This window comes from Brachyhypopomus gauderio, chromosome 18 (assembly GCF_052324685.1).
Source record: "Brachyhypopomus gauderio isolate BG-103 chromosome 18, BGAUD_0.2, whole genome shotgun sequence".
Classification (NCBI taxonomy): Eukaryota; Metazoa; Chordata; class Actinopteri; order Gymnotiformes; family Hypopomidae; genus Brachyhypopomus; species Brachyhypopomus gauderio.
The window spans coordinates 14679835-14692655 of record NC_135228.1 but is presented as its reverse complement, the minus strand read 5'-3'; the positions used below and the strand labels follow the sequence as shown (position 1 = coordinate 14692655).

Sequence of the window (12821 nt, the reverse complement as noted above, 5' to 3'; positions counted from 1 at the left end):
CCGGCTCGCGGCTCCAGGCCTTCCCAGTCAGCTGGTTCGCGGGACACTTTCGGGCGCTTGGCCAACAGCGCAAGGTTCACCGTGACTGCGGAAAGGAGAGGAGAAAGACCAAAAGTATCCAGTGCTACTAGTAACTCGATCACGGCCGCAGGCGGGGAGAGAGGGCGGTGTGCCTTGTCTTAAGCTCGTGCTCTGTCCTCCGTAACGGAAAAGAGTCCCGTGTTTGTGACACAGTCTCAGCAGACCGTGTGTCCCGACGCATACGGCTTCTATGATATGACCACTAAACAGAAATATGTGACAACTGTGGTACGTTTACCTGTTTTATAGCACAAATGATTAAAATCCCAGCAGAAGTTTATAAAAAAAAACTGCACCGAGTCTATAGTGTCATAAAAGAGATTCATTTGGAGGGGAGGGCGCACGGAGCGCTAGTGCTCCCGGTGTCTTTGAGAATCTACAAGCGACCTTGAATTCAAGGTCATTCCCCGACGCCGCATACACTGCATTTCAATTGAGCTGCTTGGTGCTGCATTCCGTCTACAGCGCCTTACACGGTGTCTTTACAGCGAATTATAAACTACCGGAGACGATATTTTGGCCGTGTAGTTTTTTTTTTTTGCAGTCAACCAGTATATCACCTTCATGTTTTTCGTTTTCTGAGCTGGAGGAGAGCTCAAATTATTTTTTTTGGGGAGGAGTACTTGTAAATTTGTTTTATGACTTTACCACAGAAGGTCATGCTATGCCCTCGTGTTCCGGAATGCTGACTGGGTTCATGACCCCAGACAGGTGTGAATAACCACACAATATGACCCAAAGACAGGTGTGAACAGCCACCAACTAATGGTCACACAGGTACCAATTGGAGGCCATAAGACTGTAGTAAAGCTCTGAAGAATCCCTTTTATTCTGTATAGCGTCACTAAGGTATCTAAGCACAGCGCAGTCTGTTCTGCAGTGTTTTCAGATTAGTATCCTGTTCGTTTTGTATACTGGTAGGCTGGTACCACGATAAAAATCGCTTTAATCCGCATCTATCTTTGCAATCTTGGTCAGTACGACCACGGATTGATACTTGATATAACATTTGTAAGTATTTTAAACTGTAGACATGTAGATTCTTGAATTAACGAGGTCAACGCAATTCGTAAACTAGAAACATGTTAAGTAGTTTAATTAGCTCCAGCGTCATTTAAGGCAAAAGGAGACCCCCGGTTTCACACGGTTTAAACATATTTGTGAGTGTCAATGTTATGTCATTATAATATTTTATTCCAAAGTAAAGTCAGCAAATTGTGCTATAGTCATCAAGTTCCATGCTATAAATAGAGGTAATAGAATAAGGAAACAGTTTCTAATTTAAAAGGCAGTATAATGCCCTCTAGTGGTAGCGTGATTACTTGGCTGATGAGTAGGTTGTGCCAGTCTGGCGACTAGTGACGTCTACGCACTGTGTCCTTGAGTACAAGGTCAAATGTTTCTGAGGCAGAGAGTTGAAACACTGAAGTGCATTTATGAGTGTGCTCATCAGTTATTGCTTTGAAGCGGAAAAGGATATTTTAAGAAAAGACATTTTACTGAAATGAGAATCTATTTCCAAACAGTGGACTATATTGTCTATTCTGTACATGTACAACAATACTGTACTATTTTGTACCATATGTGTATATATATACACACATAGTTCAGAATAGTATGATACTATATATTACCAATACATAATATTATATATATATATATATATATATATATATATAATATGATTTTATATATTATATGATTCTATATTTGATTTTAGAACGACAATTACTGTAAATGATATATTACATAATACTATATATATACTGTATATATACTGTCTATATATATATATATATATATATATATATATATATATATATATATATATATATATATATATAGTATTATGTATTATATCATTTACAGTAATTGTCTTTCTAAAATCAAACTGTTACAGTGGCAAACCTAAATTTATGTAGTTAGAACTAAATCTCAGATAGTAGGCCAGTATCTGACTACAACATTTTTCACTCACCAAACAAGTTTAGAAATTCAAGTACACACACACACACACACACACACACACACACACACACACACACACACGCACAGACCTTGCTACTTTTCATGTAAATTATTTACCTCTAATTTCCAGTTTACTGTGCTGCTAGGACCAAATCATCCATCAGACTGAAATGTGACACTATCAGTTTGAAACACGTATCTGCTCTTGTGGAGAAAATGGAGATGAGAACTAATGAGTGGGTGAATGTGAATGCGACAATCAGCCGTGCAAGGTTTAATTCAGCAGTTTTTACTGCTGAGAGAGAGAGAGAGAGAGAGAGAGAGAGAGAGAGAGAGAGAGAAAGAAGGATAGAGAGAGGGAGAGAAAGAGCCTGTAGCCCAGCCCAGAGAGAGCCCAGAGGAGAGAAAGTACCATGTTTCTTAAGGTTGGACCATGTGACTCAGGTAAGAAGTTGCAGCAGCATTTGCGAACACTTGGCGTCCCTCACTAACTGTATGTGAACACACAGGAAGTGCAGCTATATTATGCTTTACACTGTCTGGTCATGACATTATGTCGTTGGCCACTGGGGAGGTGCATATTGTCTTTCATACTCAATAATCAGACAGTAGAAATGTACAATACATATATAAAGCTGTACTTTGAAAAATTGAAAATATTACATATTATTTATCTAATTGCATCTTGGATCTCGAAAAGTTCAGTACTCCAAAAGTTCCACACAATTAACACAAAATCTGGTTGATTGGATATGTCGCTTGAATATACTTTAATATTGTACATAGTACACAGGTACACCCAACAATACCAAATGGACATACCAAAAACATGGATGGGGATTGGGTCATGGTCATCCCACACCAGCAGTTACATTGGTACAAGACTGAACTGTTCATGGACACAGCTTGGGCTGGTTGTACCTAGGCAGGCTCCGCCCTCTACTTTCACAGTCGTGTTGGTTCAGTGTGTCTCCTATCAAAAGCAGGCCCCGCCGAGGAGCTGCTCAAGCTCCAATGCTTTACCCATTCAGTTAATCCCTTCGCCACCAGAACAAATGTGTTGGAGAGGTAAACATGCCCTGTGAAGGGAACATGTGGATGATTGTGTATCAGAGGAGGAGACACAGACCTGATTTCATATCTCCGGTCTGTAACATCTGGCAAAGTGAGCATGTCCCCAAGAATTCTGGAGCATATAATAATAAACAGGTGTAAATGACTAAATACAAGTCTAAACATATTGACTTGGTGCAAAGGACTTGGCCACGTTAAACCTGAGGGAGACATGGCCAAGCCTCTGAGGCTGGAATGGTGGTGAGGCATCTCCAAATGGCTGAAGTCTTCTGCTGGATTTGGAGATACACCTTACACTACTGGCAGCTCTCCTGCAAGGGCAAGTTCATCCTGCCCTGCTCAGATCCTGCGCACACCTCATGTAGTGTGACCTTAATAACGTCAGCTAGGTGATAGACGGCAGTGTTCGGAGAGCCACCAGAGGAGGCAGCGAAGAGCTTCATACCACAGACCGATCCGTCTGACTTCATCTGCATAGAGAACCGAACTGCACGCGCTCAGCCGCCCCAAGTCGTCCAACAAAGGAGCCGACGGTTTATTTAATCGGGCGCTCTCTCGGGGCTTAAGGTCCGGAGACATGTCCCCGCAGATGCTCGTCTGACCTGAACCAGAGTAGCAGCCGATGTCCTGGACCCGTCTCCTCGTCCTCTCCCTCTGGGTTTCTGGCACATACAGGCACACGGGGACAGAGACACGTACAGAGACGAGTACATCCGCGTCAGCTGGGACCGCATTCCACAAGGTGAGGGCTACAAATGACGAGCAGACATTTTCCAAATGAGCTGTTTTTATTACGGGGAGGCGTCACGAGGAGGTGTGTGGGGGTAAGATTTGCCTCCTTTTGCTATGGAATAGTGTACAACTTCCAGCTAAGGACTCAGATGAGTGAAAAGCCATTGTGGCTACAGTTGTGTCATGCATTATGGATGATTAAAATCTTATATTTGAAACCATGCTTCATTACAGCTCTTAAAGTGCATTCTCCAAGACAAATACTTCTACTGTATAATCTTTCTTTTAAGTCTGGCTAACCAGTGTGGGGAGGACACACTCACCCATTTCTGCAGAAGACGTCTAAATTCTCATTTTAAACAGTCAGGCTCTGTCGCCAGGGTGAATATATACTGTAAACAAGCAGTATTGAAAAATACTTAAAATGAACAGTAGGTCAGTGGAATTTACTTGAGATTATGTTAATCTGTTTCTATTTGCAGCTGGATAACAAAAGAAGATTGCGGCAAAATGTAATATGGGCTTGTTTTGTTCTTAAATAAAAGTGTTCCTGATTGATTAATTCTTTCCTGATTGCAGCGTGATGTGTCAGTAAATGGCGTAGAACATGTGTCTTGGGAAAGATCGTGCTTTGAAGAACAAATGAGGTCCTGCACGGTCAGCACTTTGTGAGAACAGTGACTAGATAATAAAGGAAGAGCCCTGAGTTTACTGGGTTAAAGGCAATTGCCCATAAACCAATAACCTCTCTCTCTCACACACACTCACACATGAACGCATGTATACACACACACACACACACATTTATGGTCAGTTTAGAATTTTCCAAAATGTAACCACTCAATAACACACATCTTATTCATTGTCCTTTTTAGAACTGCTTGTATAACACAGTGGGGGCAGTGTAATTTAAGGCACAAACCAAGGGTCAAATGAAGGGTCAGTAAAAAATGGATTAGAATATCGTGTCTGAGATAGAGCATTGTGTATGGGTATGCAGCACAATCAGGTCATTTAACTATAAACTAAATATTCAGAGCATAAAGGCAGACAGCTTAAAGGCCAACCACGTCAGCGGCTTAACATGCTGCACTTTATCACCCAGCCAATCCAGTGCCAGCTCCACAATTCGCCAGCAGAGGGAGCTAAGAGCTTTTCTTTGATGTCCATGTGCACTTACAACTGACTGGTTGGTAAACTCTCACATATTGGGGGTTTTTTGGTTGTTTTTGGTGTTGTTATAGTCATCCCGGTGAGTGAGTGCATGAGCCTCACAATCAGTCCAGAGTCACGGCTCGGGTGGGCCGGGTGGGGGGTTGTTAGGGGACAGAATGTCTCCATTGGGCTCTTTGAGCTCCAGGTTGGTCGGGCTGGTTTTGGGTGTTTTCTTTGCTGCCGGTCTTCTGGGACGCCTCCTCTTGGCCCTATGCAGTGCGTCCGTTTTGGACTTGGGCATGTCCAAGAGCGGGTCCAAATGAAGCTTCCCACTGACAGCATCTGAAGACTCGTCAATAAAGGCCAGATTTTCCCCAAAGTAATCCAGTGGCTGTGATAAAGTGGGGTCTGTAGGGGCCGTGGGGGCTGGGCCATCTTTCCTCTCCCCTTTGTCCGATACCTGCTCGGTCTGGGTCGCCACTGAACCAATCTCGGACTCTGAGCGCGACTCATTAGATGAGGTTGAGTATGAGGCAGAAGAACCAGATTCGGAGCCACTATCAGAGTGCCTGTTCTCCTCTTTTCCGCCCTCGTCCGGGTCAGCTGTGCCCGAAGTGTTGTGGTTGGTTCCATGGCGGCGGTGGCCATGGCGACGCCTTCGGCGATGCTTTTTAAATGGATCGTCCAGCTTTCCAGGGATGCGGAAATCCACCGACATGTTCTGAATGTTCTGAGTCCAGTCAGTAGCATGCGCTCTGAGCTCCTCCATCTGGCAAAAGAAGAACCAGAGATATACGAATTAAAGAGAAAGATTTAAAGTAGAGAGACAGGTGAGGGAAGAGGCAGCCAATGAAAATGGAGAGAGACAGAAAAGCTGAAAGCAAGTGAGAATTATGTGAGAAATAAGTAAATAATTACATCCAGGTGCAATTACATGACAAATTACATGATAAAGACCACCATTAGAAAACACAAATTCTCCGGTGAACGAACCTCCGCACGTGTCTTTTTGGAGAGAACCCGTAGCCAGTTCCCGATCATGGTGAGAACAGAGGCGAAGTAAGCCAAACCGAGCAGGATCCAAAACCACACTAGTGGTTTGTACAAGGGCCCCATCTTCTCATACCCTCCATCACCTGAGCAAGAAGGTTTGAAGGTGAATGCAAAAAGGCTACAATTACAGTAACTGTAACCACAATAACAATATGTTTAACATATGAGTAATCACAGTTAAACTTGGTCTCTACTTTGTACAAAATATCAAAGAATGTATTTGAATGTGATTTATTTTATTTAGTTTTTCCCATTTCATGCAATAACAAGCAGTTAAAATGGTTGTCTTCAGTCTTCATTTAGTTAAAATAAGACACAGCAAAAACAATGTAGATGAAAGCAATGCTCAATTATAATCGTATAATCTTCAAATCAGATTTTCAAATCTTCCATCTTGCACCATTTTTACAGTATCTATTGAACACAAAACAGAGATTCAATCATAGTTTCATCCATAGAATATAAACATGCTTGAGGTCACCAGAACCATGTTTATACATATTGTATTTGAATGTATTTCCCTATATTTTTCCAGGTAATTATTTACTGTCACTTCTCTCTGTGTTGTCACATCTCTCTCAGTAATGAGGTTACCCTGTGATAGGTTCCCCTCAATCACAGCCAAGCTCAGGTTTTATGACTGATCCTTGAAAACATTCTGGATCATTCCACAGTACTGGCTTGTTTAGACCAAGCAGAGCAGTGGCATGTGTATGACACCCTAGGCTCTCACTGACAGATTTTATACATCTCTGTTCCGTTTTAGTTGTAACACACATTACAACGTAGAATAGGAATCTTTTAAAATATGGTGTTTATCCATCCAATGTGCTTGAAACCAGTTCATGAGTCTTGAGGAGTGTACCAAGTAGATATTTATAGAGACCATGCTGACAGGGACAGTCTGTTTCTGTAGACAGTAGGCTGCATGCATCAACTCTGGAAGACGTAACTAGAACAGTGAGGAGTATATGGCAGAAAGACGCTTTAACCGGGAGGTTATGCTGGTTTCACCGTGCCGATGGTGTCCCAGAGTGTGTACCAGAGTGTGTACCAGAGTTAGCGTTACAGAGCATACCTGCGACGTAGTCCCCAAAGCCCACGGTGGTGAGCGTGATGACGACGAAGTAGGCAGATTCCAGCAAGGTCCATTTCTCCACCTCCTGGAAGACCAGCGTGGGCACGAAGATAAAGAGCACGCAGCCAAGCATGATGGACAGCACAGCGGAGATGACGCGCACGATAGTGGGACTCACTTTCCACTTCTGCCAACATCAAACAAAAATAAATCACAACCAAAAACGACAAACACGGAGCAGACACGTGTGTCCTCATCAAAGTCCACAGTCGGAACCTTCATCTCTCTGTCTCATCGCTGCCAATTCCAGCTATTCCCTCCTTTTCTGAATTAGGACTTGAGGAGATTGGGAAGATTACAGACAACATAGCCGTGTTCTTTCAGCGATCACACTAGATACTGGTTTAGCTTGGTAGTCCTATAGAAGTGGTGCCCATACAGCATATGGAGCATTCATATTTGAAAATCTACTGTGGCAGATCCCAAATGAGTCATATGAAATGACAGTATGAGGTAGTCTGAGGTTCAGAGCACCTATCCAGAAATATACGTACAGCATGTGTCATACCGTGTCCCCTTTCTAGCAGTTATTCCACTGTATTTTTAGTGTAGCACAATGTAGGCAAAATATGCCTTTTTTGTGATGTGCCTTTTTTGAGCCATTAATTTGACAGTTGTTGGTTCAGGTCAAGATGGAGTGAGATCGGTCAGCATGACCACAGAACTCAATAAGAAAATTGTTGCAGTTTGTTAGAGGGCTGATGTCAGTATCATAAAGGTAAAATATTTGGATTTGCAAATGATACATTGTACAACCCTAAATGTAACGTAATAGCATTTTGTATTTTCTTTATGGACATCATCATCATCATTATCATCATCATCATCATCATCATCATCATCATCATCATCATCATCTCTCTCACCAAGAAGAGCATTTCTATCTTAGCGATGGCCTTCCTTAGTCCCGTGCCCAGATGGTCGCCTACTCCAGCCAGCAGGAAGCCAAACATGGGGATGCCCACCAGTGCGTAGCAGATACAGAACAGCTGGCCCCACTCTGTCTTTGGGGAGATGTTCCCATAACCTGGAGCCCACACAGAAATGCAGTGAGATTTGCAGCCTGGATATTTATAGCGTCTGCGCAGGGTGAACAATCCACAGAACGCAGGAGGCAGGCCAGCACCTGCAGTTAAATCGGAGCTGGGCTTCAGTGACTCTGTGGGAATGCCATGCGGACGGGAATGTCATACCGATGGTGGTGATGATGGTGCCGGAGAAGAAGAAAGCACTGGCCAGGTCCCAGCTGCTGGTGAATGTGACGTTGTACTTGGGGTTGGTTCCAGACCCAATGGCATCTGCAAGCTTCTGCAGAGGCATTCAGCAAAAGGGATTGTGTTTAGATAGCAACTGTGTACACAGCAGCCTGGCAAAAGCAACAGAGATTCCCTCCACTTGATTAGATTCTTGCATATTCGGGTCCATCTATACATTTATGTGAGATAGATTTTTATATTAATGCTGTTTAATACTTAATGCCAAAGATTGTAACAATCAGAACACTACCAGCAATGGTTGCTTATTCTCTCTGAGGTTCACAGGATATAAAATAATTTAAAAATCTTCATTGAAATATAACATGATCCCCAGTAAACAAATCAACGAGCCAAGGTCAAGTCATGTGTATTCACTAAGACCTAAAAGCCAAAGGCTGATGACACAGGTCATCGTTCCTGACTGCATTTTCTTGGCGTCTCTTTCCTGCGCCGAGATCCCATATACCTCTATGAGCTCCTGTAGGCCCTCGGAGCTTATGCAGCTGTAGTTGTTCAGGAACTCGCGATGGGAGTCCTGCAGCCTGACGTGATTGTCCTCCTCGTGCGGCGTCTCCAGGGTGCGGAAGACGAGCGCGCCCATCACCAGGTAGAGCAGCACGGCAGTCAGGATGGCCAGCAGCGTGGAGCACCGCATGACTGACCTTCCGTTCAGGCTCAAGGGCGCCCTCTTCCTGCCGCCGCTGCCAGTGCTGCTCCGCTCCGCGCCGAAGCTACACACGGGGCACAACAGCGCGGCGAACGATTTAACCGCAATATCAAAGGCAGCCAGTAAAGAACATTCTGAAAATATAATCGGATGGACTTCCCCTTTAATAACAAGCCAGATGTTGAAAGATAATGCAGTTTTTTTTTAGAAGTGTTCATGTAGTAAAGTGTGCCACTGTGGCCCTGGTGAGTTCACCTATCCCACTTGTCTCCTCGATTGTGCCTCTTCCTGCTGCGTCGGAGGCTGAGGATTGAATCTCTGGAGCCGTAGCTGACGGGCAGGTCCTCGCAGTCCGAACGAGGAGGCACTAATGGCGTAAAACACATAAACCATATCAGAAATGCAATAAACATGTCAACAATGCACCCAGGGGTTGCACACGGTTGGAACAACGTTCACTTTCAACGATGAAATATGCTGGAAACAATTTTCATAATCCTACCCCCAACAACCCGCCTGACAATGAACAGGTGTATTTGTGTCCTTTAATTTGTTATTTGACTGTCAGTAGTGCACACAGGGCTTGTGCGCACCTTTACAAAGCCACACAGTGGAACAGAAGTGCATACATGACATGCGTGAACCTTATGGTGTGAGCAGAAACACTGGGCCAGCAGCAGTTGTTGTGGTTGTGCAAACCCATACATGCTATGCAAAGCCTAACCAGTCAACCGTTACTGAAGCCCAGCAGGATAGTTATGGCAGCTTCCCGGGCCTCTGGTGAGCAGAGAAGGGATGGAGACCTATACATTGGGTTTAAGTCCTGGTTATCATGGAGTGGGAGGGGAAGAAGCATGTGATAAATCCACCATACCATGGAGAAGTCACATCAGCTCAGAGTAAACAATCGCCTGAAGTGTTAATAATGGGACTCGATGGCAGTGCTATTTAGACTTAATGGCTCTGGGTTTCCATAGAGGAATAAGCCAAGAGATATTGTGGCAGAAAGCATGTAGGGAACACAGGGCTCCTGTGTGTGTAAACGTGTAGCTTTGCGTGAAACGTCCGTCCGTGACTGACAGCGTGGGGGTCAGGGAGGGACGGAGGGAGAGAGGGACAGAGGGAGAGAGAAGGAGAAAATGTCTAAATGTCAGGGGTGGTGGGGTGGTGCATATCCGTGGCGGTTGATCGGGCGGTAGCTGGATCAGAGAGTTGCTGACTCTACCACTGCAAGATCACCATAAACCTGCTCTGTTCTCTCCGCTAACAACACACATGCTGCCGCGGATAAATACACACACAGGATTACATATCATCACTCCACCATCGCCATTCCAGTGGAATATATCTGCAAACTGTCACCATACATATATACTGTACATATATATGACTATATATATATATATATAGACAATTCCATAACAACAGTTTACAGCCACGATGTTAATAGCTCCTCGGGCGCTGTGTGTACCAACATGTATAGCCAGTTGCTGAAAAACTATGTGTATACTTATTTATTTATATATTATCAGTGTGACTGTCGGTGTATATGACTTACTAGTGTGCCTTAGCATGGGTTAGGCATGCAAGACATGTTCAAAGCTACATGGCCACTGTGATGCACCACAGAGAGTAGAAGGGAAGCCCTCAGAATTGTTTAATTCTACATTTGTGGCATGCATACAACTCCACATTTTACACCGGCAGGCTACCATGCAGTGTTAAGAGGACTCACCATTAACCATATACCACACACTCAAGCTCTCTCTCACACACACACACACACACATGTGACTCTTTGCCCGTCTCCTACCTCAAAGATCCAGGAAATTCAGCACGGCGACCCCGAACTGCAGGGCTATCCAGGCGGTGACCACCGAGGGTGTGTGGGCGCGTGTGTGTGTGTGTGTTCCTGAGACCGGCTGTTGCTGAGTGCCCAAGAAATAAAAAGGTACTCAATCAAGCTGCCTCTGAGATGTAAGAGTGTATCTGAGTGAGAGAGGGTCTGTGTGTGTGTGTGTGTGTGTGTGTGTGTGTGCGCGTGTGTGTGTGAGAGGGAAAGAGGGCGGGCCATGGACAGAAAGGGGGAGGTGGTGGGGTGAATAGGTGTTACCATGAGGGAAAAGGAGAGAAACAGTGAGAGATATGGGGGGGGGGGGGGGGGGGGGGGGGTATAGGAGAGCGAGAGAGAGATGGAGGGAGGGGTTGATGCAGATATTCTGGGTGTGTTAACTGCTCCTCTGATCTCTCTTGCTTTCTCTCCCCGGTATCCACTCACCGTTCCCCTTTCACCACACCCAGACTCCAGTAGTGGCCATAGCTTTGAGAAATCGCAACAAAATACTAACACTAGGAAGACACAGGGGACACTATGACTCACAACACACCTCCATCACTGTCCTGGCTTATCAACCCCACACTTTGAAAAGGACCTTAGAGAAGGCCTAAGTGAACTCATGGGCCAAACATTAGTTATTAATGATTAATTATCCATCGTAACTCAGAAGCTCCGCTCTCCTTGATAAACAATTAGCCATCTTGATTTTTAAAAATGCTTTGCACTTCAACTAACCATTTTACTCTTTTGCATTATTAATCAAACTGTAACAATTGAATTATAATACTAAAGATTTATTAAAGCCTTAAATCAGCTAACACAGCAGTAACTGTGATTCACAGACACATCCTCCATTAGCTCCTTTTAATTACTTCAGTGATTATACTTACTGTTTCTCCCTCTTTTAACCTCTCTCTCTCTCTCTCTCTCTCTCTCTCTCTCTCTCTGTATTGGGGTTACACGGGCCACTGCCAGGGTGCATAATACCTCTGGGAAACTTTGCGTGCAGCATGTGTCTGATACTGCCGTGGCCTTGCAGACGCAGCAGGAGTCCGACACTGTCTCCAGTGCTGTGGGCACGCGCTGTCACGCCAAGCTTCAGATTTAGAAGCCATCAAGTCCTCAAACAGGGCAACCAGTGTGGGTAAGACAGTGTTTATTCCCCTCCAGTAACGACCCCAACCCCTGTAACAAGCCCACCCCTGTAACAAGCCCACCCCTGTAACAACCCCACCCCTGCAGAACAGTTACTGTGGTCATCGATCTGACAGATGGCTGCATTTTCAACCAGCTCTCAACCTGAAGAAGACTTGAAACTTTTCATTTATTATAGAATGTAATTAATTTTATTTCCATTTAGTTCCTGATTTCATTATATGAATTAGTTATTTACTGTAACATAAAAGGTCCATCTATACACATATCATGCAACAATAAAGAGGAGGAAGTAAATCTGAAAAGATAAAAAAAACTAAACTTAATTAAATAAACGTAACACATTTATTAAAGCCATAACTAATTAACTGTCAAAATTAAATCATACAATTGCTCAGCAAGTGATTCTGTAATAGTCATGATGACATTTTATTACACAGCCACTTCTGTGAAAATGGCTGCAGCATCTACTTTTTGCATACTGTAACTAATCCCCCTCCTCTGTCCGACCGGTTTATGTTAAAGGTGCCCTGAGCCCAGCCCGTAATAGAGAGAGATGACAGAGGTACTGCCTACAGGAACACACTTCAGGGGCTTTGACTGTCACCACGGGTTGTTGCCTTTCCATAGATGAAAGTAAACAGCAACTGTTGCCACAATCAGTATTAAACAGCTGTTAAGGGATCACGTGTGCCACACTCATAG

At 44.1% G+C, this 12821-nt stretch overlaps 1 protein-coding gene across 1 annotated transcript; it reads right to left on the bottom strand.

Moving 5' to 3' along the window:
- Positions 1–2811: 2811 nt before the first annotated feature.
- On the bottom strand, positions 2812–11156 carry kcnk4b (potassium channel, subfamily K, member 4b). The gene is made up of 8 exons (XM_076979450.1): positions 10938–11156; positions 9380–9491; positions 8924–9188; positions 8395–8509; positions 8068–8228; positions 7142–7328; positions 6004–6146; positions 2812–5779 (listed from the first exon to the last, which is right to left on the bottom strand). Exons 3-8 carry the CDS (start codon positions 9110–9112, stop codon positions 5144–5146), a joined length of 1431 nt encoding a protein of 476 aa, XP_076835565.1. The 5' UTR covers positions 9113–9188; positions 9380–9491; positions 10938–11156; the 3' UTR covers positions 2812–5143.
- Between the last annotated feature and the right edge of the window lie 1665 nt (positions 11157–12821).